The 24,201-nt window shown below is 63.7% G+C and overlaps 3 protein-coding genes across 6 annotated transcripts in view; 2 read left to right on the top strand and 1 right to left on the bottom strand.

Moving 5' to 3' along the window:
* The window catches only part of CCDC183 (coiled-coil domain containing 183), an 11,121-nt gene extending 7,850 nt beyond the window's left edge, over window positions 1–3,271 (top strand). For all 3 annotated transcript variants that reach the window (XM_032306598.1, XM_032306597.1, XM_032306599.1), the window contains 6 exons: window positions 388–488; window positions 1,079–1,239; window positions 1,482–1,650; window positions 1,740–1,850; window positions 1,931–2,027; window positions 2,873–3,271. In XM_032306598.1, coding sequence (XP_032162489.1) covers window positions 388–488; window positions 1,079–1,239; window positions 1,482–1,650; window positions 1,740–1,850; window positions 1,931–2,027; window positions 2,873–2,991 — 758 coding nt within the window. In that variant the 3' untranslated portion in view covers window positions 2,992–3,271. The remainder of the gene's footprint in view (window positions 1–387; window positions 489–1,078; window positions 1,240–1,481; window positions 1,651–1,739; window positions 1,851–1,930; window positions 2,028–2,872) is intronic.
* Window positions 1–4,491, bottom strand: part of LCN15 (lipocalin 15) — a 23,808-nt gene extending 19,317 nt beyond the window's left edge. The window contains exon 1 of the mRNA XM_032306610.1: window positions 4,026–4,491. The gene's annotated coding sequence lies outside the window, so the exon portion shown is untranslated. The remainder of the gene's footprint in view (window positions 1–4,025) is intronic.
* RABL6 (RAB, member RAS oncogene family like 6) lies at window positions 3,392–24,201 on the top strand. Of its 2 annotated transcripts, XM_032306595.1 has the most exons (15): window positions 3,392–3,774; window positions 9,459–9,593; window positions 11,200–11,247; window positions 13,442–13,494; window positions 14,399–14,490; window positions 16,613–16,753; window positions 17,156–17,261; window positions 18,562–18,665; window positions 20,341–20,645; window positions 20,862–21,012; window positions 21,863–22,078; window positions 22,151–22,367; window positions 22,685–22,856; window positions 23,391–23,449; window positions 23,536–24,201. In XM_032306595.1, exons 1-15 carry the CDS (start codon window positions 3,645–3,647, stop codon window positions 23,719–23,721), a joined length of 2,115 nt encoding a protein of 704 aa, XP_032162486.1. In that variant the 5' UTR covers window positions 3,392–3,644; the 3' UTR covers window positions 23,722–24,201. The 2 variants fall into 2 exon arrangements, with proteins under 2 accessions (XP_032162486.1, XP_032162487.1); XM_032306596.1 differs by lacking the exons at window positions 3,392–3,774; window positions 9,459–9,593; window positions 11,200–11,247 and having other exon boundaries at window positions 13,442–13,498.

Raw genomic sequence — 24,201 nt, 5'->3', positions numbered from 1 at the left:
CCTGCAGGGGCTGAGTGCCAACAGCCACAGCCCGCAGCCTTGGGCTCGCTGCCGAGGTGGCCAGGCCCCCAGCTTCTCCGCTGTTCCATGCTACCCCAGGGCTCCATCCCCCAGCGATTCCCCAGAAGAGACAAGTCCGGCCCCCTGGACCCTTGGGCTGCCTTTGAGAAGCACCGCAAAGCCCCCATACCAGGCTGTTTCTGGATGGAGTCGCCCTGGGGCACCCTGGAAGGGCCAGCTGTGGTGGGGGGGGGGCAGGACAAAAGTGCAGGCAGGTCTGATGGGTACTGCCCAGCTCTCTGGCATGCACAGACGTGATTGATGGCCTCGAGCCGAGTTCCCACACTCTTCCTGAATGCTGGCCACCTTCCCCTCGGCTCTGACCAGTAAGAAAAAGAGAGACCTCCAAGGCAGACATCAAGTACCAGACAGATGTGACCGCTTTGGTGGAGAAAGTGAAGACGGCGGTGCGGTGCTCCCACCTCTGGGTACTGCTCCCTGGCTCTCCTGAGGGAGGGTGGGAGGCAAGGAGCCCCTGCCCAGCCCAAGGCCGGGCTGAGCCTCCTGAACGAAGGGACGCAGAGCCGCAGCCCCCACAGCTGAGAGTGGAGAGCGTGCCGGCGTCTCCGAGTCACGTGTCAAGGGCCGCTCGGAGCCTGCTGGGATTCGAGGATCCAAGTGCCAAGACCCCCACCTACAATTCCATCCCTTCTCAAACCCCTAGGACCACACGAGAGGCCACCTCTGCCTGGCCCTTCCGTTTAACCTGATGTGGGTTTATCATCAGTAAGCCTTAGTTCCCGTGCTCAGCCCTGACGTGAGCGTGTCCACCCTCGGACAAGTAGCTCTGAGTGCAGCAGTCTTTGAGAGGCGGCCTCCTCATCTCTGCCATGGCCGTCTGCCCTCTCGGCTTGTGGTGGGGGTCCCATGCGCTGACCCGCAGAGAGCACTGGGCCCAGTGCCTGGCCACAGTCACTATCATCCCAACCATGGGGAGGCCCCCAGAAGAAACCAGTCCTGGTCTTGGGGGGCTTGTGCCCACCGGGCCCACACCCACTTGCCCCGTTGGCCCCACCAGGACATCGCTGGCCGGTTCCTGGCTCAGAGGAACACGGAGGAGAACCTGGAGCTGCAGACGGAGAACTGTGAGGGGCGGCGGGCGAAGCTGGAGGCTCTGATGAAGAAGCTGGAAGTGGAGCAGGCGGTCCTGAAGTTCCGCGAGACGCCCGCCTCCGCCAGGTAGCCCGCCAGGCCCCGGGGCCCCGGATGGGGCCCTCGAGAACAGCCCGTGTGTGTGGGCCCGGCTCGGAGCCAAGAGCGTCCACTGCCAACGAGCCAGCAGGGGCCTGGCAGGTGGACTGGAGGACCCCAGCCGAGGGGTGCCGCACGCCCACATCCGAACTCCGGAGTCCCTGAATTTAGCACATCACCCGGCTCGGGGCGCCTTGGCCCGGAACCCGTGCCACCATCCTCCTCAACAGCTTCAAGTCCGTGGAGAAGAACATGAAGGACATGCTGAGAGATGAGGAAGACAGAGTGCGGCTCGCCTGCGCCGGCGCGACCAAGAGCCGGACACTGCTGCTGACCGTCCAGACAGGCATCGACAACCTCTTCATCCGGCTGATTGGCATTGCCCTGCCCACAGCCCAGGTGCCAGCTGTGGGGGTGTGGGGGGGAGCTGTCTGCAGAGGCCCTGGGAGAAGCCAGAGGAGAGACGGGACCCTCCTCCCGGCCCACAGAAAGAAGCGGCGCTCTCCGACAGCCTCGACATGTTCGGCAAGCTGGCGTACTGCGAAGCAAAGCTGCTGCACCTGGCCGACAGAGTGCAGACGCTGTCCATCACCGAGGAGGTAGCTGGAGGCAGCTGGAGGCTGGGCGTGCCCACCGGCCCCCTGTTCCCCTGGAGCTGACAGTCGCCTGTGCCCTGCAGGTAGACGCAAAGGTGAGGGATACCCTAGAGACCTCGACTCTGAAGGAGAAGCACAACACCAGGGTCAGCTTTGAGGACCTGGAGGACGATATGATAGGTACAGCCTCGGGGCTACCCAGCCACGGGGAGGAAGGGAGGAACCAGTGGCAGATGGCTCCGTCTGACCGGGATAGCCTGGAGGCACAGGGCCCCCCGGGGGAGGGGTGCAGTGCCACAAGGACTGGGAGGGTGTATCCCCCGCACCCACGGGATTATAATTTAGGGAAGTGACTTAGTGAGGACACAGAGAGGCTGATGTCATTGAAAGGAGAATTTGTAACATCTCCTGACATGTGGGAGCATCGCTGCCTTCGGGGAGTCCAGGGAGGAGTGAGGGAACGGCCTAGGCCAGAGCCTTTCTTGGAGTTTCTGCAGGAAAGAGCGGGTGAAGGACAGGGCGAACAGCTTCCCATGGGCTGTTTGAGTGATGCTGGCGGCCTTGGCGTGCAGGGGCTGTCCCCAGTTGCCTGGTGCCCGACCCTGTGTTGATTTAGCGGGAGAATATTGGCTTGGTGTGAGAGTTTGATGAGGAAGGGGGTTGGGAGGGGCGCCTGCGGGGCTCAGTGGGTTAAGCGTCTGCCTTCGGCGCAGGTCACGGTCTCAGGGTCCTGGCTCTCTGCGGGGCGGGGAGCCTGCCCATCCACCTGCTTGTGATCGCTCTGTGTCAGATAAAGACTCTTAAAAAAAGAAAAGGGGGCCGGGGGAGTGGGCTCTGAAGGGGTCTGTTTGCAAGCGGCCGGCCTTCGGCCTCGGCAAGAGTGGGCCCTCCGAGTGGCAGCCTCTGTCCCCAAGCCCGTAAGGCCCCTAATGCCAGCGCACCGGGCAGAGCGGAATTAAGAGAAAGTGGCCAGAACGTGGCCCCGGGAGGCAGGCGGGCGCCCTCCTCCTCGCGCTCCTTTCCAGAAACCTTCCAGTTCGCCGACGTGGACCACAGCTACGTGCCCTCGCGCGCCGAGATCAAGCGGCAGGCCCAGCGGCTGCTGGAGGGCCGGCTCAAGGCGGCCAAGAAGAAGAGGAAGTAGCCCCCGCCCCACCCCGCCGGCTCTTCGGGACACAAATAAACATTTTTCCAGGACGGCTGGGGACACCGGGGACAGTCTGGGCACGAACCCGGCGGCCGCGGAAGTGGGGGTCACGCTGGGAAGCGGGCGGAAAAGTGGGATATTGGGTGTGGGTCCGGGGTTGAGGGGTGAGTCGGGGTGGGCCCAGCGAGGACGCGGACGGGCGTGAGGCCCACCCCGAAAGCAGGGGGACAGCTCCGAGGACGGCCGGCCGACGCGGCTCCGCGCCCACCGCCGCCGCCCGCGCCCTCTCGCGCATGCGCGCGCCCTAACGCGGCCGCCCGGCCAGGGCGCTCGCCGCGCTCCTAGGCGCCAAGTGCGCATCACTCGCGTGTCGCTGCGCATGCGCGCGCCCTCTTGGCCCTCGCGGCGCCCCGTAGCCGCGCGCCTCGTCGAGCCAGCGCCAAGATGGCGGTTCTGACAGGCGGAGGGTGGCCGCGCCGGGGGTCGCTGGGGCCGGAGCGGAACCGCCGCGGCTGAGCCCCTGAGCCGCCCTCGAGGCAGGCGCCCGGCCGCCGGGACCCAGGACATGGTGCGATCCGCGCCAGGCCGCCGCCGCCGCCGCCGCCGCTGAGCTCGCGGGCCGCGCCGGGCTCGAACGGGGGAGCGGGAAGATGTTTTCGGCGCTCAAGAAGCTGGTGGGGTCGGAGCAGGCTCCGGGCCGCGACAAGAATATCCCCGCCGGGCTGCAGTCCATGAACCAGGCGCTGCAGAGGCGCTTCGCCAAAGGCGTGCAGTACAACAGTGAGTGCGGGCCGGCGCGCGGGCTTCCTGCCAGGGGGACGTGGGAAGTGGGGTCCGAGGGCCCGGGCGGAGGAGGGCGCTGCCCCGCGGGGTCCGCAGGCCCGGCCTCGGCGACTGGGACTTGGCGGAGACCAGGTCGCGGCCCGGACCCGGAAGCACGGGGGGCCGTGTCGCGCCCCCGGGGCCTCGCGGTCTGCGGGGGGCTGTGGCAGGTCCTGCTCGTCTGTGCTGCGGATCTGCTGCGCCCTTACCTGTGGCGGGTACTCTAGGGGCCTTCACTTGGGGTCGGGAGTTGACGCCGGGCCGGAGACGAGGTCCTGGAGGACCCCAGGGGTGGAGGGCGGGCGCCTCGGGCCGTGGCGTTCCCCTCGGACCGCGGGGTCCCTCCCGAGGAGCGGAGGCGCGGGGAGCAATCCGTGCGCTTCGTTCGCACGGTGCAGTGCGTCCAGGCGGTTCCTGGTGCGCTCGGCGGGGCCCTGATTGGCCCGGATAACCTCGCCTAACGGCGGTTCTTACATAACGTGGGGAGAGCTCCGTGGTCTGTGACGCTTGAGGGGGTGGGGGGGCTCCGCGTCGGAGAACCACGTGACAGCCTGCCCAGGAGCCCCCAGATCCAGCCGGCCCCGTGGTGTGAGCCTTGGGGTTTTTCCTCGTAGGCTTCCTGTTCGGTTTGAAGGGAATGTCGTCTGCGCCACATATGCCTGCCCCACCCCCTCCCTTGTCTTAGGAGCATTTGTGGGGGATATATTTGGAAAAGGCTCCAGAAGGCAGAAGGACTCTCTACTGTAGGAGACTTTTCTTCCCCTGAGGGAGGGAGCAGTTATTTTCAGCTGCCCCCAGAGCCCAGGACGTTTCCAGGCCTGTTATCAATTATGCAGACTGGGTAGCTCCTGGACGCAACCGTTCTCTTGACCTCTTTTAAGTGTTTCCTTCTCGCTGTCCTTTCCTAGCGTTATTTAAAAGCTTTTTATGTTGTTCTCGGCGTTTGAATTGTTCCCTTTCAAGTATCTTCATACGTTGCTACAAGATTTTGGATGCCTCCCTGCCCCTCCCTTTGCTACTTTAAGGGGAGCTTTTGGTCCCTGCGGTGGCCTATTTAGTCAGTAATGCACAACACGAAGAAACCAATTAGGAGGATCTCTGTGTGGGTTTAGAAGAGAGGTCGTTGTCGGCGTATTTGCCCCACCGTTTTGCATGTGTTTCTCCCACATTCAGAGAAGAGAATGGCAAGTCAAAATACTCACGTGTCCAAACCCGGAGGACCTACATTTGGAGTCCCTCATTCACTTTTATTACTTAACGGTATTGTTTTCAATTTGATCCTAGTCTTGTGGAATCAGAGCTGGAAACTGAATTTTTCACCTTCTAGAAAGCACTCTCCGAGAGGCACATCGCCTAGCCTTGGGTGGTCAAAGACGGGTGGGGGTGCGCAGTAGACTTATCCCAGAGAAGTAAGCCCAGTCTCCGGGAGCTGGGAGGACAGGCTGTGATTCCCTAGGACTCCCGGAAAGGGGGTGAGATGGAGAGAAGTTACATTAGAGGGAAGTTGTCTCTGTAGTTGGACAATATGCAGCTTTGAAACTTTCTGATAGACTTTGTTTATTTTCCAAAATAGCTTACTTAGGAGAAACAAACCAGCAATCTGAGGACTACAGATGCAGGATTTTTGTAGGAAAGAGCTGATGACGTCCAAGTGTAGATGCTGTTTCTTACAGATCCCTGTTCTCTTGGGGCAGACAAGTCGTCTCCTTTTAAATGGCTCTGACACTGAGAAGTGCTCAGGTCACATGCGGGAGCCCAGCATACACATCAAATTTAGAATCAAAATCTGAGTGGAGCCCTGGACCATAGTTACAGTTTGAAAGTTACTTGCATTCAAAGTGGAAGACTGTTGCCTAACCTGGTCTATCCTTTCTACCACCACTGGACACAATTTCTTCACCCTGTTTGGTGAAGAAGCCTTAACTGGGGCAACTTCCCAAGTGAGGAAGTACCATCCCTAATGGAGCTGGTCAGGAGTGCCCTTGCTCAGGCCAGCTTTGCTCACTCACAGAGAAAGCCTCCAGACACTGGGACAGCCAGAGTCCTGGCCAGGTGGCTCTCAGCACTAGAATTTAAAAATAGACTTAAGCACTCCTTCACTAAGAAACCTTTTGAAAGGTTGATATCAGGATAAGAGCACTTTTCCAGGGTAGGAAGGAAATAGCTTTAAGATTATCAAGATTCTGGGGCGCCTGGGTGGCTCAGTGGGTTAGACCGCTGCCTTCGGCTCAGGTCATGATCTCAGAGTCCTGGGATCGAGTCCCGCATCGGGCTCTCTGCTCAGCGGGGAGCCTGCTTCCTCCTCTCTCTCTGCCTGCCTCTCTGCCTGCTTGTGATCTCTCTCTGTCAAATAAATAAATAAAATATTAAAAAAAAAAAAAAGATTATCAAGATTCTGTGAACAGACAAGTCATGTTTGAAAAAGAACCAAAGAGAACCTCTTGGCATGAAAACCACAGTCGTGAAAATCAAAGTCAGCAAACAGGTGCGGCAGCGTCATAAGCAGACTAAGGAGAGAGTTGGTGCTGGAAGAGAGATGTGCAAGCCCAGAAATGAAGCAGATTCCAGCACACACCCGGCGGGGCTTTCAGACAGAATAGCACGAATGGGGAAGAAGCAGTATTGGAGGGAATGAAGACTGGGATTTTCCAGAATTCATGAAATACGTGAAGCTCCCAAGAAGTCCATGTCCAGAGTTTTTAAAAACATACATAGCTAGACACATCATCAGGCATTTTCGGAACATCGGGACGCCTGGGTTCCTCAGTTGGTTGAGCGTCTGACTTGTGATCTTGGTTCAGGTCGTGAGATCGAGCCGCATGCGGGGCCCTGTGCTCAGTGGGGAGGCTGCTTGAGATTCTCTCTCTCATCCTCCCTCTGCACTGCCCCCGCCATGAAGGAACAAACAAACAGTGTTCAGAGAGCCGGCGTCCCCCTAGCTGAGACAGCGTGGAAGCAGAGGTGCTCGGCTTGCTTCCTGCACATGGTAAACTCTGGTGCCGGACAGAGGCGGCAAACGCAAGAAGCAGGGTCGCCATCCAGTCCTGCCCGTGCGCACAGACCTAAGAACCTAGTGAGAGGTCAGGAAATGAGCACAGGAAAAGCATCAGAATATTAATAACAAACCATTGCACTGAGACCAAGTCAGACTCCCCAAGAATGCCAGGGTTAGGAGAGATGATAGTCTGTGCTTTACTGTGGATTAAAGGAGACGCAGCATTATAACCTCAATGGGTCCAAGAAACAGATCTGATAAAATTCAACTCCCATTCATGATTTACAGAAAACGAGAAGAGGTTAGGATTTTATTTTTATTTATTTATTTTTTTAAAGATTTTATTTCTTAATTTGGCAGAGACACAGCAAGAGAGGGAACACAAGCAGGGAGATTGGGAGAGGGAGAAGCAGGGCGGGGCTCCATCCCAGGACCCTGGGATTAAGACCTGAGCCGAAGGCAGATGCTTAACAACTGAGCCACCAGGTGCCCCTAAGGTTTTATTTTTAAGTAATCTCAACACCTAACACGGGGCTCAACCCAGGACTCTGAAATCAAGAGTCACCTGCTCCACTGACAGAGCCAGGTTCTTAGTGTTGCAGACGACAGCCAGAGCCCTTGTGATGAATGTGGCTTCAACCCAGACCTTAAAGGGGCCCCGGAGATAAAGTTCCAAGAAACAACGAGCTGCCGGTAGAAGATCAGGAAACGCCCAGCAAACATCAGACCTTGGCCTCTGAGGACTTCAGGTTTCACAGAACGTCAGGTCGGTACACAGTCCGAAACACTGTGACAGCTTCGAGCGGTGGCAGATGGTGGCCGCCCTTAGGGCCGGGACCTCCGAGGGTGTGTATAAACAGATGAGCGTGTGTACGCCGGAGGCTCACGTCGTGTGGACGCTGCTTCGGTGGAAGGAGTCAGTACGCATGATATGTCCCAGAGATCAAAGAGGGCTGAAAATAAAAGCAGGAATTTGTACAAAAGGGCCAGGCAGATTTGAAAACGAAACTGCTCCGGAAAGCGAAGAAAAGGTAAGAAACTGCGGCCGTGAAATGAGAACACGGCGCTGTAGCAGGCAGAGCGCGGAGAGCACGAGGTGCGGCTCCGGCCGCTCCCAGCAAGGTCTGGGGGCTGGTGCTTTGTCCTGCCCTCAGCCTGGCCAGGGTTGTCTTGGGGGCAGGAGCCTGCCGCCCCCACCCCCCCGGGGGTCAGCTGCACGTGGTCTGTCCCCCTCATCCTCACTGAACGAGGGCAGAGGCCCCGGCGTCGGGACTCCCCGAGACCGGCATGCTTGCCGTAGGGGGTTCAGGCTCCTGCCAGGGACCCAGGACCTCCCCACAGCTGCGCTCACAGCACAGACGTGTCACGTCCTGACCTGTCTCCCAGGTTCTCCTAGGTGTCTGGCTTCTGGCTGGAATCGAGTCTCGATTGCCCGGACCTTGAGGGCAGTGGCCGGGTGTGTTCTGTGTGCGGACATGACGGAGCAGGGGCAGCCCCGAGGTCTGACCGGCGGCGGTCCGAGTGCCCGCCCCGAACACGGAAGCTGGGACTCAGGGAGCCGGGCTGCACTGAGGCGGTTGGCGCCGCCGGTCTCACGGGGAGAGTACTGAGTCTTCAGGAACAGAGGGGCTTTGGGGCACTCGGGGGTGCGAGGAGGGAAAAGCCAGATGGCCGGGGGGCGAGACAGGGCTCTAGGGCAGCTCCACAGTGTCCTCGCCCAGCCCCAGGGCATGAAGCGCCATCCCCCGTCCACAGGGCTGCGCCAGGTGGTCCAGGAACCTGGCAGCCCGTCCCTCAGGCCGCCCATCTGCGCGTCTTCTCAAGCCAGAACCTTCCCCGGGGGCCCACTCCATCACCATGGTCATCAGCGTGGCTCCCGTCCTCGCCCCGGGCCCCGCCCGCCGGCTCTCCGTGGCGTTCCTGACTGCTCTTCGTCTTTCTAGAACAAACCGGACCATGGCACTCTTACACTAAATGCCATGCCATCTCGGAGCTGGCAGGAGGACCGCACCCCTGCACGGTGCTGCGGGACTGAGCCTCCACCTGCCCAGCGTCCATGCACTCAGGCGTGGTCACCACCGGGTGTGTGCACCCAGCTCCCAGGCCACTGCATAAATGTGTGCAGCAAGTAAAACCGAATTCTCCTTTGTGCCCTAACCCCGCCTGTGTGGCCTTGAAAATGGTGGCGCTCTGCAGAACTGTGCTAAAAATACCAGGGCTGTGCGAAAGTAGGTTAGAAGCGAGCTACGGAAATCTAGGGAGCCGCCTAAGGAGAACGTCGGCCGCCCCCAGCCCCTCCAGCAGCCTGGCCCTGGCCCCGGGAGTCAGGAGTTCACAGGACATCCGGCTCCAGGGAGACCACTTTCCTGCAGGTGCAAAGTCTGAGTGGGCTGTGGCTCCGTCACTCCACAGCCTGGGGGAGATGCTTCAGGGCCCCCCTCTGCAGAGCAGAGAGGGAAAGCTGAGGCCCAGGCTGTGGGCCGCGACCCCTTGGGTGTCTCCCAGCCGCTCAGCCCTAGTGCCCTGCTCTTCCCTGCTCGCAGGCCACGCTCTGTGCAAAAGCGAGCGTGTGTGGCGTGCGGCTCCCTTGCCGGAGTTCGAGTTCTCTGCGGGTCTGATTTGCTTCCCTGCTCTGTCCTGTCCTCAGTGAAGATCGTGATCCGCGGGGACAGGAACACGGGCAAGACCGCGCTGTGGCACCGGCTTCAGGGCAAGAACTTTGTGGAGGAGTACATCCCCACGCAGGAGATACAGGTCACCAGCATCCACTGGAGCTACAAAAGTGAGGGCCGGCTGCGGGCGGTTGGTGGGGGGCGGGCGAGAGGCGGGCTTGGGGTGCAGGCATGGTGCCCCTCATGTGGGGTGGGGTGGGGGGTGGTTCTCATGGATCCTCCCGCGGTCTGGCTCCTTGGAGACCCTGCCCCGGTATCCCCAGCTGCGGTGTCATCTGGGACACCCTGTGGACGTGAGGGAGCCTCCTTAAACTCAGAGGCGCTATGATGGGGGCACTCGCTAGAGCTCCTCCTGGGTTGCCCTGAAACCACCACCGCCCCGGGGCAGACAGGGTGGCGAGGGAGGGTCCTCCACGGCCGGAGCTGCGGCAAAGGCCCCCTCTCAATTCTAGAGACCACCGAAGGGCACAGAGTTCAGGTTTAACACGGGAGACATCTGGGGGCGTCATAGGCTGGTGCTCCCTGCTGCCACCGGCCCTGGCCCACACGTGCTCCACCAGCAGGAGGGACCCCTCAGCCCCTTCGAGCCGCAGGCTTTCCCTCTACACGATTGCCTGATGGACAAAACGTGCCGTGTCCTGCAGCCCCACGGGCAGCGGACAGTTGCTTTGCATGTTCAGAAACCATGAAAGTAAAAGTCCTTTGAGCCATTTCAAACATCCTTTTTACTGACAAAAAGATGTAGTTGTAACAGGACACACGGGCCTGTAGAAGTTGTGACTCCCACTGAGTGACGGCCCAGCCCCATCCCAGGACAGCTGCACGGGCCAGCACCACCCCAGCTCACCAGCGGGGGGCTGGCGGAGCCTTAGGGCAGCTCCCCTGGCACCCTTCCCAGTTGGGATAGTGGCAGCGTGCTTTTGTGCCCTCAGCTTGGGGACAGGTGCATGGCAGGCCTCCACCTGCCCCTCAGAACCATGGGGATGGAGGGGTGAGCCCACTGTCCTCGTACTTGGGCCTGCCGCCAGGAGCTGTGGCACATGCCCTGGGCCCAGGTGGGCTGTTCACAGGGTCTGCTCCCTGGGTCCTGGCACCTGTCCCAGGCAGAGAACCGTCTCCTCCCATGCAGAGTGAGCAGAGCGCGAGAAGACAGGCGGTTCTGGGAAAGCCGGCGCTGAGCCGTCCTGACCGCCTGCGAGAGCGCCCGCCCCCCAGGCTTCGGTGGAAGCTCAGTGCCGGCCGCCGGCCGCAGAGGGCTGACCTCCTGCGGACAGAGTTGAGGCTGGGCACTGGACACGAGTCAGGCCCGTGGAGGCCTGTCCCCGCACCCGGAGCCTGCTCCCCAGGCGCCCCTGCAGAGGTGACCTCAGCTGTTGCACCCGGCTGGGGGTGAGCCCCAGAAACACCTACTGGACACGGGGAGACTGCCAGCCGCAGACAGGCCAGGGCTGTCCAGTGCAGCCTGAGGAGCACCCTAACACAGGGCGGCACCTCGTTGCCCTCCGGGGAGGGAGGCCGCGGCTGCGAAGGCCGCACGTGGCAGCGGGTGTCCTTGGCCAAGGTGCTGAGGGAGGAGCCTGAGGTCTCCTGGCAGGGGACCCACGCTGGAAGAGTGGGACCACACAGCAACACCTGGGCGGCCCCTAAGAGCCCAGGTGGGACCAGAAGGCCAAAGGTCACGTTGGACACTAATCTTCATGTCTCTCCCTATTTTAGCCACTGACGATATCGTGAAGGTTGAAGTCTGGGACGTAGTTGACAAAGGTAAATCCTGTGCGCATCACGAGTCCTTTTCCCCGATGCTTTATTCCCTCTGTGAGCAGAAGCCTTCCTTGCCGCCACCCCCCCCGAGTGTGGCCACTTTGTTGGTGCGTGTCCTGGCGTCTCCAGCACGCAGGTCTCTGCGTTCCCATCACACTGGCTGTGGACGCCGAGTGTGCGACCAGAAGGGCCGCTCGCCAGAGCAGCCGGGGCTGTCAGAGCCCTGGGCCTGGGACCCGCTCCCTCCTGTGTCCGGGCTGGCGGGGGCTGGACGCTCAGCGAGCCGTCAGGACCGCAGCCTTTGCCATTCAGAAGCGTGTTCCACCCTCGGAGGCAGCACACGGCAGAGGGGCGCGGACCGGGCACAGCTGGGGGCTGCCCCCACCGCCCAGAGCCGAGGACCAGCTTGTTGGCTTCCGAAGCCACCCCCACCCCCGGGGGCCGCGTGCCCCTCGGACTCCTGCGCTCAGGCTTCGGAGTCTCCGCTCCCACAGGGAAGCCCTGGGTCTCTGGGCCCGGCCCGTGTGCGCCTGGTGGTGAGGGGCACACGGCCCCCTTTGGCCCTTCCTACCCCCTCTTCACTCTCGGGCCTTGAGCCCGTGTTCCTCCCCAGTGCGCTGTGCGGCCCCCTGTGCTGCTGAGCGTGCTCTGACCTCCGACCTCTGACCTGGGAGGCTTGCTGTCACTGCATGTCCTCCAGTGAGAAGGACAGTGGTTGCTGGTGCAGAATGTGCTCACACCCTGCCCTCCCCGGGTTCTCGGGAGGCGGGTTTAGGTTCCCAGGACAGGTGGAGCTGCTGCCGCCGGGACGCCTTCAGCCTGTGGGGGCCTATGGGGGCCTCGTGCTCCAGACCTGGGCCCGCAGCACTCTGCGGCCTGGTTACTGCTGTGGTTTGAGGGGAAGCCTCCGTGCCCAGGGGGCCCCCCTCCTGGAGCACTGCCCGCCCCCTTCCCGGCCTCCGCTCCATCAATTGGGGTAGGATACAGGTTTCCAGGGTGGAGTCCATACCTGGGGGACAGGGCCCCTTCCGATGAGCGTGTGCCGTCGTCACTGCTGGGAAGTGTCCTGCACTACACCGGAGATGCCGCTCGCCCCACGGGTCGTGGGTGCGCCCGCTCCATGCCTGTGGAGGCACAAAGCCCGCACGCCACATGTGTGGACGGCAGGGGCTGGGATCGCTTGGCCTGGCAGCGCACAGTGTCGCACGGGGGCGCGGAGAGGGCCGGGGGCAGGGCGGCACTGCAGTGGAATGTCCCAGGCTTGTGTGTGAGCACGCAGTGACCACCTGGTCCCCTCCGGTGAGACAGAGAAGCCCACTCCCCCCCCGCTCCGGCCGCTCGCCTGCTGGACAGGGTCTGAGCGCCACACACAGCAGCAGAGGGCGTCTTTGAGAGTTGGTGGCAGCTGAGGCTGAGGTCCTGGTGGGCAGCAGGCAAGGGGGCACGAGGCGAGGCCCGGAGAGTCTTGAGAACCTGCTTGTGGGGGCGCACCCCAAAAAGAGAGAGCCCCGGGGAGCAGCCTCGCGTCGCCTGGGCAGCGGTAGCCCCGAGACGGTGGGTGGCCCTGGAGGCCCTGTGGCCCCGGAGCAGGCGTCCTCCTGGGGGCTGCTGACCTGGGACAGCCCCAGAGGGCTGAGAGGGTCAGAAACAAACGCAGTTATTGGGGGGAAGGGAGGGCTTTCTTACTTTGCCCAGGCCGTTCCTCAGACTGAGGGACCCTGGGATTCCCAAGGTGACAGACTGCCCTTCCTCCCCGCTTGGAAATACCTCGGAGCCCAGGGGCAGGGAGCGCGGGTTGGGAGTCCTTTATCCTCCGGAGCTGCTGGAGCTGCCCAGGGCCTCAGCCCAGCCCAGGGAGCCCCTGTGGCCCCACAGGCAGCACCTGGGAGACTGGGCTGGGCTAGCCTGTGCCAGCGAGGGAAGGAAGTGCCACGTTTGAATCAGGGCTGGCTCGCTGAGCCCTGCTGGGCACCTTCCGGCTTAGGCCGAGCTGTTGGAACCCGTCAGGGCCTCTCTCCGGGGGTCTCGGTGGGGCTGTGGCCCCTTCCTCCACCAGCAGGGTTGCTCCGGCACCAGCTATGTGGCCGGGTCACCCCGTTAGACCGGTGTGGTGCCTGCTGGAGCCGGGAGCGGGACAGTGAACTGTTCCCCCTGGGGCTGCGGCTCCCCCTGTAACTGCCGTCTGTCTTCTAACAAGGGAAGTCCAGGAGGCGAGGGGACGGCTTGAAGGTGGAGAACGATCCCCAGGAGGTGGGTAAGCCGCGCCCCCGCCCCCGTGGGGCCCCGTTCCAGGTGAGGGTTGGGACCGCCCCGGGACTCTAGTTGGACCAGCTGGCCCCACTGCTCCTGGGGGCCTGTGTTGCCCACAGGTGTATTTTGGGGTGGCTGGGCTTGCCGGAGCTGTTAGCGGGGACACCTGCCAGGCCCCGTAATGAGTTTCACCTGAGAGGGATTTAGGTGCACGGGCCCAGGTCTGCAGCCCCAGGCACACGGGCTTGAGTGTGGCCTGAATGAGCTCTGCCGGCAGCCGCCAGCCCAACACAAGTCTGAGGCAGATGGGCACCCCTTCCATTCCAGGGGAGCTTTCCCATTGTCTTCCGAGGACCCTGCTCTCTGGGTCCTCCTGCCCGTAGACCGTCTCGGGGTGGTGGGCAGCCTCCTTGCTCCCCTTCAGGGCAGGAAAGTTGGGTGACTGCCTGACCCAGGTCTGTCTGGCCCTTTCTGGGACACCGTGCTGCTGCCACCACACTGCAGCCACACCTGTCTGTGTGCTCTAGAAGGTTCTCTGCCCGCGTCTTCCCCCGGTCTGGATGGGCTTGTTGCAGTGTGGTGGTGGCTGCTCCAGCGCTCTTGTCCCTCTGAGTGCTAGAAGGCTCCTGAGGCTCACAAGGAGGCTGCTGGAGGCTGCTGGAGAAAGCCCCAGGTCGGGGCGGAGTTGCTGCGGCCTCGAGCCTGGGCTCTTGACTGCTGCAGACCCTGCTAGGCTCAGGTTTCTGACCCCGACTCTCCATGATCTCCTTTACGTAATTTTTGCCAAAATGAAAATAGCCATCACCTTTCGGACTGTGCTTTTCAGCCTTTCCAGGGGGTAGGGCTCAGAGCTGTGGCAGCCTGCCTGGAGCACCGTCTCATGCCGGTCGTGTCCCGCCCCTAGGCAGAGTCTGAGATGGCCCTGGACGCCGAGTTCCTGGATGTGTACAAGAACTGTCACGGCGTGGTCATGATGTTCGACATCACCAAGCAGTGGTAAGGGGGCGTGGCTGGAAATAGCCCTCGAGGCCCATAGTGACGTGCCACCTAGAGGGCCGCCCCCGCTGTCCAGCAGGTTGGAGTGACCCCAGCATCAGTGCCCGTGCCGGATAATTCCAGGCTATCCGTGGACTTCGTGCACACCAGCAGCTCAGCCACATGGAAGCCGTGCCTGGCTGTCTCCGGGCATGTCCATGAGCACAGAGGGGGAGCATGTGGAGGGCGGGCTGAGCTGGGACAGCACAGGGGCGGGGGGTGGGGTGCGCACCTTCCACGGCCCCATAGCCGTTCCTGAAAGTACCACGCAACATTTGGCAAAATCAAGTGGCCGTTTGTTTGGGGTTCCCTAAGACATCCCTGACATTTTTTTACTGAGGTGACGCAGAGCTGAGACCCCAGCAAAAGACTACGGAGCAAGCTGCAAGGGCGAATGAGGCGGCGGCCCAGTGCCAGCTCCCACGGGCCCCTCCTCGTGGAGTCACATGGGCAGCATGACACACATGAAGTGCCTTCTCCTAGGGCAGATGGGGACGCTTGATTCCCCAGGCCTGCCTGGCGCCAGCGCTCCCGCCTCCCAGAAGCAAGGCAGGGGAGCCGCTCCTACAGGGTGGGGAGGGGGGCACTGTGGGCAGAGAGCACCAGGAGCCCCGGCCCAACGACCGCCCAGGGCCAGCTTTCCTGCAGGCCTGTCCAGGAACAGTCGGGCCTCCCTGTGGACACTCTGGGGCGCGCCGCCGGAGCAGGTGTCTTACAGAATGCCGGAGGAGGAACGGACAGCAGCCTTTGTGGAAACGGCCTATGGGGCCTTCATTCCATTGTCACTGATTTTAAATGTTTATGATTCTTGCGTGTGTAGTCCACGTTCCCCATTGCACACTCGGTCCTGCCGTCAGACGCTGCGCTACGTCGCTGGTGGGATCCAGCCAGGTTTTCCCTGGGATGCTCCGTGTTCCGACCTCGGTCTTCAGAGCTCTGGGGTCTTACTCCCGGCTGTGTGGAATCTGCTCACGCACGGGGACCCGACAGGGCCTCCCACCAGCCATTCTGGCGCGAAGGGACGCACACCTGGGTGCCTCCCGTTGTGGGGCGCCCGGTAGCTCGTGCAGGAGAGGCCCCGGGGTGGCGGCAGGCGGCGTGTCGGAAATGTGCAGGGTGGGGTGGGGCGGTCCCGGTGGCAAGAGGGACCGTGCTTGTGCGAGAGGCAGCCAGGCGTCTCTCCTGGGTACACCAGTGTCTCTTCCACCAGGGGACTGGAGGTGGCTTCTCCTGCATGCAGTCTGCTAGAGACACTGCTAGTGGCCTCGCAGTTTCGGGCAGGCCCTCGGCATCATGGAAGCCCTGCAACCTTCGCCGACAGGCAGGAGGCCGGCACAGGGGTGCCCGCTGGGAGGCACGCGGGGGCTGCAGGGAGGAGCAGCAGGCGCCGGTCTGGAGAGGCGAGGGCGGACCAGGGTCCCCGCGCTCAGATGCTGGGGCAGGGGAGCTTGGAGGCCAGGGACTGTGGCCAGCAGCACACTCTATGCAGGTGGCGTCCTCTGTCTATGCTGTGGCCGAGGAGAACAGCTCCACTGACCCCCCTCTTGGGTCAGCTGGCATTCGCAGGGGACAGTGCGGGCCAAAACAAGGCCTGAGCTGCTGGGCCCTGTGGGGCAGAAGAAATAGTAGAGACAGGGCTGGAGGGCTGACACCCCTGGCCCCTTGTTAACACTCCCAGGGGGGCGTGTGAGCCAGAAACAGTCCAGCTTGCTGCCTGGGTGTGCGAGTCTGCGGTTCCTGCTGCAGCCTCCGGGGCGGAGGCACGGCACTCACTCCCTCGCACACCATCTGGGAGCCGGGGCCTGGAGAGCAAGGCTGTGACTCAGCAAAAGCGCCCCTCGGAGAGCCCCGCGGGCTGCAGCTGTGTTCCACAGGGAGGGTGCAAAGACCGCTTGCCTCAGGGACCCCCGCAGGAAGGGAACTGGGGAGAAAACTGCAGAAGCAAGGCCTGTTCTGGAGGCTGTGGGCACTCGGCCCTCGTGCCCTGGGCATCCCGGGTCCTGGGCTCAGGACATGTGACACAGTGGGGTGTGAGTCTTGAGGTTGACACTAAGGAGGTCTCTCCTTGCCTGTGCCTCCTAAGGACCTTCAACTACATCCTGCGGGAGCTTCCCAAGGTGCCGACCCACGTGCCAGTGTGTGTACTGGGGAACTATCGTGACATGGGCGAGCACCGAGTCATCCTGCCTGATGACGTGCGGGACTTTATCGACAACCTGGACAGGTGGGTGGGGCGGCCCTGCCGGGGACGCACCCCTGCCTGCCCAGCCCCAGTGGCCCCCGCGGTGAGGGTCCAGCAAGAGGACCTGGGACCAAGAACAGCAGAACCAGGTGTTGGCAGCTGGCTCCCTGGCACCCGGCAGGCCTGCGGGGGCAGGGGGTACCAGGGGTTGGGCTGGTGCAGTGAGGCCCCTGCCTCTGCACAAGTCCAGGCTGGGTGTCACCTGCTGGGCCCTCAGGTGTGGGCCCTGGGCCTGCGGGGGTGCTGGCTTTAGCCTGTGGCGGGGGGAGGTTCCAGCATCAGGAGCAGCCTGGTCCAGGTGTGGCCCTTGGCGTGGAGGGACTGCGCCCCGCTGCCCACCACTAGCCACCTCCACCTCAAGCCACATGTTCCTTTTGCAAACAGGCCTCCAGGCTCCTCGTACTTCCGCTACGCCGAGTCCTCCATGAAGAACAGCTTCGGCCTAAAGTATCTGCACAAATTCTTTAATATCCCGTTTCTGCAGCTGCAGGTGAGCGTCGGGCGGGGCGGGCAGCACAGGGTTCTCGGGGCCCCTCTGGTGCTGGCAGCCCCAGGATGGCCCGCTCCATCCGCACCCCTCTGCCAGGCCAGCCGGAGACCCAGGGGTCCTTCGGATGCCTCTTTTGGGCCATTTCTGACCAACAAGGCAGGAACCGGAGGCCTAGCCATGTGGGTGACTCGGGGCCGCACTGACTCCTGCTGTCACGCCCTTGTGCCCATCGGTCTTCCCGGTAGGAGCATCCTGGCTTCCTGTGGTGTGTGGCTGCTGGGGGAGCTCGCCCAGTTGCCCCCCTCGGGCTGCGCAGGCGCAGAGCCCGGCGACCACGCCCACTCTGGGGAGTGATTCTAGGTGTACAGAGGCAGAGAGGTGGTGCGGGGGGCCTCTGGGCCCCTCGCTCCGCTTCCCCTGGTGGCAGTCTCGGGTTTCCCGGCGCTGCTCTCCAGACCACGGACGCAGGGTTGCCCTCCCGTGTCCCTCGCAGGCCTGGCCCCACCTCACGTGGAGCGTTGGGCGGAGCCTGCTCTGGGCTGGGAGAGCGCCTCAGGGAGCCCCACCCAGGGTTTGTCCGACGTGAGACCAGGTCTTGGGCTTTCAGGGTCAAACCACAGAAGTGGCCGCCTTTCTCATCACATCGGAACATGGGCATGCGACATCACAGCGTTGTGTGCGTGGCCCCTCTGTGGCCCGGTCGCCGCCACTCCTCCAGGCTATGTAGGCCTGCTGGGGAGCATGGGTTCTTCCTGCCCCATCTTTTTCTCGCTGGAGGGCAACGGGTGCCCCGCAGACAGGGTGCTTGGTGGTGGTTTTAGCTGGAAGGCAGACTGGTGGCGGCGGCCGCTGCACGCCGCTCTTGCCCTCGGGACCATGCGTGTTGCACGCGTCCCTCTCACCGGTCCCCGGAGCTCCCCGTCCATGCACAACATGCACCCAGATCCCGAGGGAAACGCCCTGAGCTTCACGCACCCGGCAGTCAGCACCCATGTCACCAGAGGAAGCAGAGTGGCTCGTGGGTCACAAGTGTGGCTGATGCCCGTGGAAAGACGTGTGCCGGAGCTCGGAGTGTGCAGGGACACGGCAGAAGCCTGGTGTTTGGCCGTCAGAGCCGGACGGGCTTCTGGGGGCACCGTGTGTGGACGGGGCGCCGTCTCTCTGGGCATCGCTCACGGCATTGACCCTGCCCTCGGAGCCACACTGAGCTGTGGGAGTGGCCCGCTAGCTGCTGGGTCATCCATCGAGGGCTGACCAAGTGGGGACACAGGCTGAAGGGGGTCTCTGCTTCATCCTCTAGCGAGAGACGCTGCTCCGGCAGCTGGAGACGAACCAGCTGGACGTGGACGCCACGCTGGAGGAGCTGTCGGTGCAGCAGGAGACGGAGGATCAGAACTACGACATGTGCGTGCACCCCGCGGCGGCCCTCGCGCCCTCCCTGCCCGTGGGCTCTGCGGGAGGGCCAGCCTCCCTCTGGATGCCTGGAGCTCAGGCCTCGCCAGCCACCAGTGCCGAGCGCCTCCCTCCTGGGCGGACACGACAGCCTGAGTGGATCGTGTCGCTCCGAGAAACCGGAGTCGTTTCAGTCCGGGTGCGGCGGTGGGGGCAGGGAGCGCAGGAAGGGGGGCGGCGTCGCTCACGGTCGGCAGGGCGCGTCCTGGTCCGGAACAGGCAGCTGCTCTGCGAGGGGCCCCTCCCAGGGGAGCAGACCAGCGGCCCCTCCTGGTACTCCCTGGGGCCCACTGAGCACCTTGGGGCCTTTTCCAATTGACCTGACCAGATCCCAGGGGCTCCAAGCTGATGGGCGTGCCTGAGGCCCAGCCAGGCGTCTGTGCACCAGAGGTGGTCACTCTGCTGGTGCCGCTGACCCGGGACAAGTGTCAGCCCGAGGCTCTGCTGAGACTGGCTGGCCTCGTGTTTCCTGACTCAGGCTGCCATGGTTGGGAGGTCAATTTGCCCAATTATAGAGTAGGTCCTCAGAGAGCTCCCTGACCCTGGGAGAGGCTGGTGGTGCTGAAGAGTGGGGGGGTAGGGATGGAACCTTCCGGTCCTTGGTAGTGGAGGGAGGTTGGTTCCTGGCCACGCCAGTGCACTGCCAGCAACAGCTGTGTGGGTGACGAGCAGGCCTCAGACCAGCCCTGCTGCCGCCCACGCCAGGGGCTCTGGTGGCCACCCCCACGGCTCCTGGGAGAGGCTCTTGCTGTGTCAGGAGGGGGTGACCCTGAACTGCCCCTCAACCCTGGTGCTTCCGTTCTGTTTAGTTCCCACAGAAAGCACCTGAGTGTCACCACTGCCTACGCTCATGTCCTGGGCACGCTGGCTCCCCCAGCATGTGTTGGTTCTAGACCTAGCCAGAGTGGTTCTGGGGGAATTTAGGCTGTGTGGCTGGTCCCAGGGTGAGCCCCACGCTGGGGGTGGGCAGCTGCCTTGCTGTAGAGCTCCTCCTGGGGTTGACTGGCTGAGCCAGAGCTCGGGAACCCAGCACTGCCCACCCAGCGCGTTGCCCCCAGGGGAGACGGCGGCCGGAGCCTGCCCTCCGCGTGCGCCTCACAGCCAACCCTGAGGCCAGAGGAAGGCAGCCCCTTGGGGGGCTTGACATTGCCGCCTCCGTGAGCTCCCTCCTGTGAGCACACGGGAGCAGCCAAAGACCTGGGCCAGGGCCGGGCTCCGCCCTCAGCCTGCCAGACCTTCTCACTCCGGCACGGAGTCCTAACTTGGAGGTGCGCAGCGTGGCTGGCCCCCTCCTTTGTCGGTCCCCAGGGAGCCTGGGTGGCGAATGGGGCCCCTGTTAGTTCTACACCTTCTGTCGGAAAGCCCGCCCCACGGACAGTAGGTCTTGTCACCGAGGCCCTCAGCATGGCAGGTCCTGTGCCTGCTGACGGATGGAGCGCCCCGGGGGTGGGTGTGGGGCCAAGCCTGCCTATTGGCACTCGCCAGTCCCTTCCCTGGTGGGACCCTCTGCTTGACGCTTGGGCGTGCGGGCCGATGAGCGCAAGGGCCAGGACACGGCCACCCTCATCTCAGAGGAGGAGACTTCAGGGAAGGCAGACTGCTCACTGCCTGCTCTGTGTCCCCCCAGCTTCCTCGAGATGATGGAGGCGCGCAGCCGTGGCCACGCATCCCCGTTGGCAGCCAATGGACAGAGCCCATCCTCAGGCTCCCAGTCTCCAGTGGTGCCTCCCAGCGCCGTGTCCACAGGGAGCTCCAGCCCCAGCACGCCCCAGCCAGCCCCACAGCTGCCCCTCCACACCCCCTCAGCCTGCCCCTGCCCCCCACCTCCCACAGAGGCCCCCCTGCCCCCCGCAGCCCCTGCCCCGCGGCGCAGCATCATCTCCAGGCTGTTTGGGACCTCACCAGCGGCTGAAGCAGCCCCTTCGCCCCCAGGTGAGCCCCAGGAGCAGCTCCTGGGGAGGGGGGTATGGGTGGCCCAAGCAGTGGAGTGCCCTGTCTCACTGGTCCCTTGGCGCTTATAAACCGCGATGGGGCCCACCTCCTTCCTCCCGGGCAGACACCCCACGGCCCAGTCCCATGGGTACCACCTGGATGGGCCCGGCGGGGGTGGGCGCTGGACACGTGGGAAGCGGCCTCTCTCCTCCCCAGAGCCAGCCCCTGCTGCAGAGGCCCCGGCCAAAGTCCAGAACGTGGAGGATTTCATTCCTGAAGAAAGCCTTGACCGAAGCTTCCTGGATGACACAGCCCCCCAGGGGGACGAGAAGAAAGTGGGAGCCAAGGTCCTGCAAGACAGTGACAGGTAAGAGCAGAGGCCACGTGGGTCCCCAGTCTTCCCCGCACCCCCAGCCCTGGGTGAGCCGAGGGGACGGGCCCCACCAGATTGGCAGCGAAAGGCTCCCTGAAGCCCCCTGCCCAGGGGGCGCCGGGAGAGCGAGGCTGGCCCGACCCCACGTGTCGGTGCCCGTGACTCACTGGTAGCACCTTCTTGGGCTGAAAGCATATGAGAGCATGGGCACTGGCAGAAGCCCGGGGCCTCCCCGTGACGTTGGGCAGACGGGGCGGTTCAGGCTGGGCCTCCCGGCTCCACTCAGGAGCTGGTGAGGGGTGAGGATCACCAGCTCCCGGGCCTCCCCATGTGCTCCCCAACGCCCTGCGGAAGCCAGGTCAGACCTGCTCGTCCCCGCATCCCTGGGTCCCTTCAGAAACGCCCAGCAGCGGAACGGAGCCCAGCCCCAGGTTCCTCCCGCAGTACGAGAAACATCCTCAGCCCATCCACACCCACGCCCTGCACCCCACTATCAGGGGGGACGGCACCCCCTTCCCACATCAACAGCAAGCCCCACCGTGGCTTCCTGCTGTTCTTCTCCTGGGCCCCCACCTCACACCCCCTGCCCCCCTCGCTGGCCTGTCCCACTGACCAGTGGGCTCCTTTGCAGAGGGGCCCCCAAGACCTAGACCGCCCTTGCAGGAGGCCCCCGTTGTGCCCTCACAATGTTGAGGGCCAAGGTTAGAGCTGCCCCTCGGTCAGTGCCCACACTGGGCCCAGGACATCTGGTGTCTGTGGTGCCAGGGGTCTGGAGCGCAGGGTGGGCAGCTGGGCTCTCTGTACCTCCCGGTGACCTCTGACCACCCTGCCCCCTGCCCCGCAGCGATGGGGAGGCCTCAGGCGGGAACCCGCTGGTGGCAGGTTTCCAGGACGATGTGGATGTTGAAGATAAGCCACCCAGCAGGCCGCTGCTGCCCACAGGCCCCGTCCCCAAGGACAATGTCGCTTCTTCCAGTGAGGAGGAAGCACAGGAGGTGGCAGGGCCCCCCAAGGCCGCTGCCCCAGCCCCCCAGAAGCACCCTGAGCCAGAGACCAGACGGTATGTGGATGGGATCCGACCGGGGGACGGGGGCACAGTCAGGAGCCCCCTGACCTCTTCCTTGTCCCCAAGGTCCTCCACAAAGGCCGCGAGGCTACACAGGGGTGCGGCTCGACCGGGTGTTCACAAGTCCCCTGCCGAGGGTCCCGCTGGAGGGCGTGAGCAGGGGAAGGATGAGCAGGCGGCTTCTTCAGAGAGTGACCCTGAGGGGCCCATCGCCGCCCAGATGCTGTCCTTCGTCATGGACGACCCTGACTTCGAGAGCGACTCGGACCCTCAGCGGAGAGCGGTGAGGAGGGGATGGGCCACCCGCTCGGCCTGGAGGCCCTGGGGACGGTCGTGGGTGGGAACGGCAGGAAGGAGAAAGTGCCCAGCGACATCTTCCTGGGGCAGGCGTCGGCGATCAGCGTGTGACACCAGGCAGGTGCTACAGCATCCTGGCCGTCACAGTGGACCCTGCTGGCCACCCTGACCCCAGGTTGGGTGTCCAGAGCTCTCAAGGTGGCCTGTCACCTGCCTGAGCGATGCAGGGACCTTCCAACGGGTCCCACGCTGGAGGGCGCTGGGGAGGGCTCTGGCTGCCCAACCTGCCTGCTCCTTCTCCAGGACGAGTTCCCAGTGCGAGAGGACCTCTCTGACGGGTCGGACGAGGATGCCGGTCCCGCCCTGCCGCCCCAGCCGCCCCAGCCGCCCGTGTCTTCCTTCAGACTGAAGAATGACTCAGACCTCTTTGGGTTGGGACCGGTGGAAGCAGGCCGCAAGGAGCTCAGCGATGAAGGTAGTCTGGGGGCCGGGGGGCGTGGGTCACGGGGTGCGTGCCAGGACCATGCTGGAAGGACGGGCGGCAGGGGGCGCCTGGCCCAGTATCTGCACAGGTGGCATTTGGTGGCCTGGCAGCAGGGCTGCGAGCCGGACGGACTTGGAGTCCTGCCACCCCAGGGAGGAGGTTCATGGTCCGCGGGCCCGTGGAGCACTCGCGGCGCTGTGTCGCCCCAGGCAGCTGCACGGCCCCTGTCTCCTTCCCCGCCCTCTCGCCTGAGCCCCTTGAACCCAGCCTCGGCTGACCAGCTGGGTCACATGAGACGTGTCCCAGGGGCTCCTTGTCCCTAGAGCGGAGAGGGAAGGACCCCCTGGCTCGTGCTAGGGTGAGGTGTGTCTGCCTGGCACCGGGTGCGGGCGCTGGTCCCTCTGGGTTGCTGCAGCGTCGCCGCGGTGCGCCTTCCTGCCACCGTGCGCCAGTGACAAGGACGGGCCACGCTGCCCACTGGCCAGCCAGGGAGTCACAGGCCCATGCTGTGTCTTCTCTCTGCAGATAAGGAGGGCAGGCCTCCCACAAAAGAAAAGAAAAAGAAAAAGAAGAAAAGCAAAGAGGTAGGCACCCTGCCTCCCGCCTCCCACGTGCCCGCTGTGGGTGTGGGGCCCTGGTGCCCCCAGGACCTGAGGTGCCCCCTTCCCAGGAGGAAGAGAAGGCGGCGAGGAAGAGGAGCAAGCGTAAGAGCAGGGACAGGGAGGAGGGCCGGCAGGAGCGGCGGCGGCGGCCCCGGGCCCCGGAGAGGACGGCGGTGGACGAGCTGGAGGCCTTCCTGGGGGGCGCAGCCTCAGGCGGCCACCTCCGCGGAGGCGGGGACTACGAGGAGCTGTAGGCCTAGCACCGCCGACCGACTGCTGGGGTGCCCCGGAGGGCGACAGGCCCACTCCGCGCTGGCGGGGGGTGCTGTGGGGTTGGGGCCCACCGTGCAGGGAGGGGGCCTGTGGGCGGGGCTCTGCGGGCAGCTGGCCCCCAGCGCTTCTCAGGGATGGGACTGAGGCCCAGGAGGCCGCACGGCTGTTTACAGGGCGGGGTGCGTCCTCGTCACTGGCCTGGCTCCTGCTTGCCCCCAGCCCGCGCACTCGCTCTCCCAGCAACCCCCCCACGGGTGGGCTCCGCTTCCTGCCCCTTCTGGCATGGGGGGCAGACGCCAGGCAGCACTGGCACCTTCCCCGCGGTTGGCTCTCCCCCGGGGGCCCAGGGGCCAGCTCTGCACCTGCGCTGGGCTTGCTGCCGACCAGGCCGGGGGGTCCTCACAGTTTCTCTCGTTCTCCAACGCTCCACTCCGACCATAAAGCTCTCCTGTTTTACTGTG

The sequence above is a fragment of the Mustela erminea genome, chromosome 12 (genome assembly GCF_009829155.1).
Source record: "Mustela erminea isolate mMusErm1 chromosome 12, mMusErm1.Pri, whole genome shotgun sequence".
Lineage (NCBI taxonomy): Eukaryota > Metazoa > Chordata > Mammalia > Carnivora > Mustelidae > Mustela > Mustela erminea.
Note: the sequence above shows the minus strand (reverse complement) of the source record. Positions and strands in the feature narration are given on the sequence as shown.

Coding starts and splice junctions, on each gene's coding strand:
- RABL6 (XM_032306595.1), top strand. CDS start 3,645: ATGTTTTCGGCGCTCAAGAAGCTGGTGGGGTCGGAGCAGGCTCCGGGC. Junction 18,666..20,340: donor GAGGATCAGAACTACGACAT/GTGCGTGCACCC, acceptor GTGTCCCCCCAG/CTTCCTCGAGATGATGGAGG. Junction 22,368..22,684: donor CGGACCCTCAGCGGAGAGCG/GTGAGGAGGGGA, acceptor CTCCTTCTCCAG/GACGAGTTCCCAGTGCGAGA.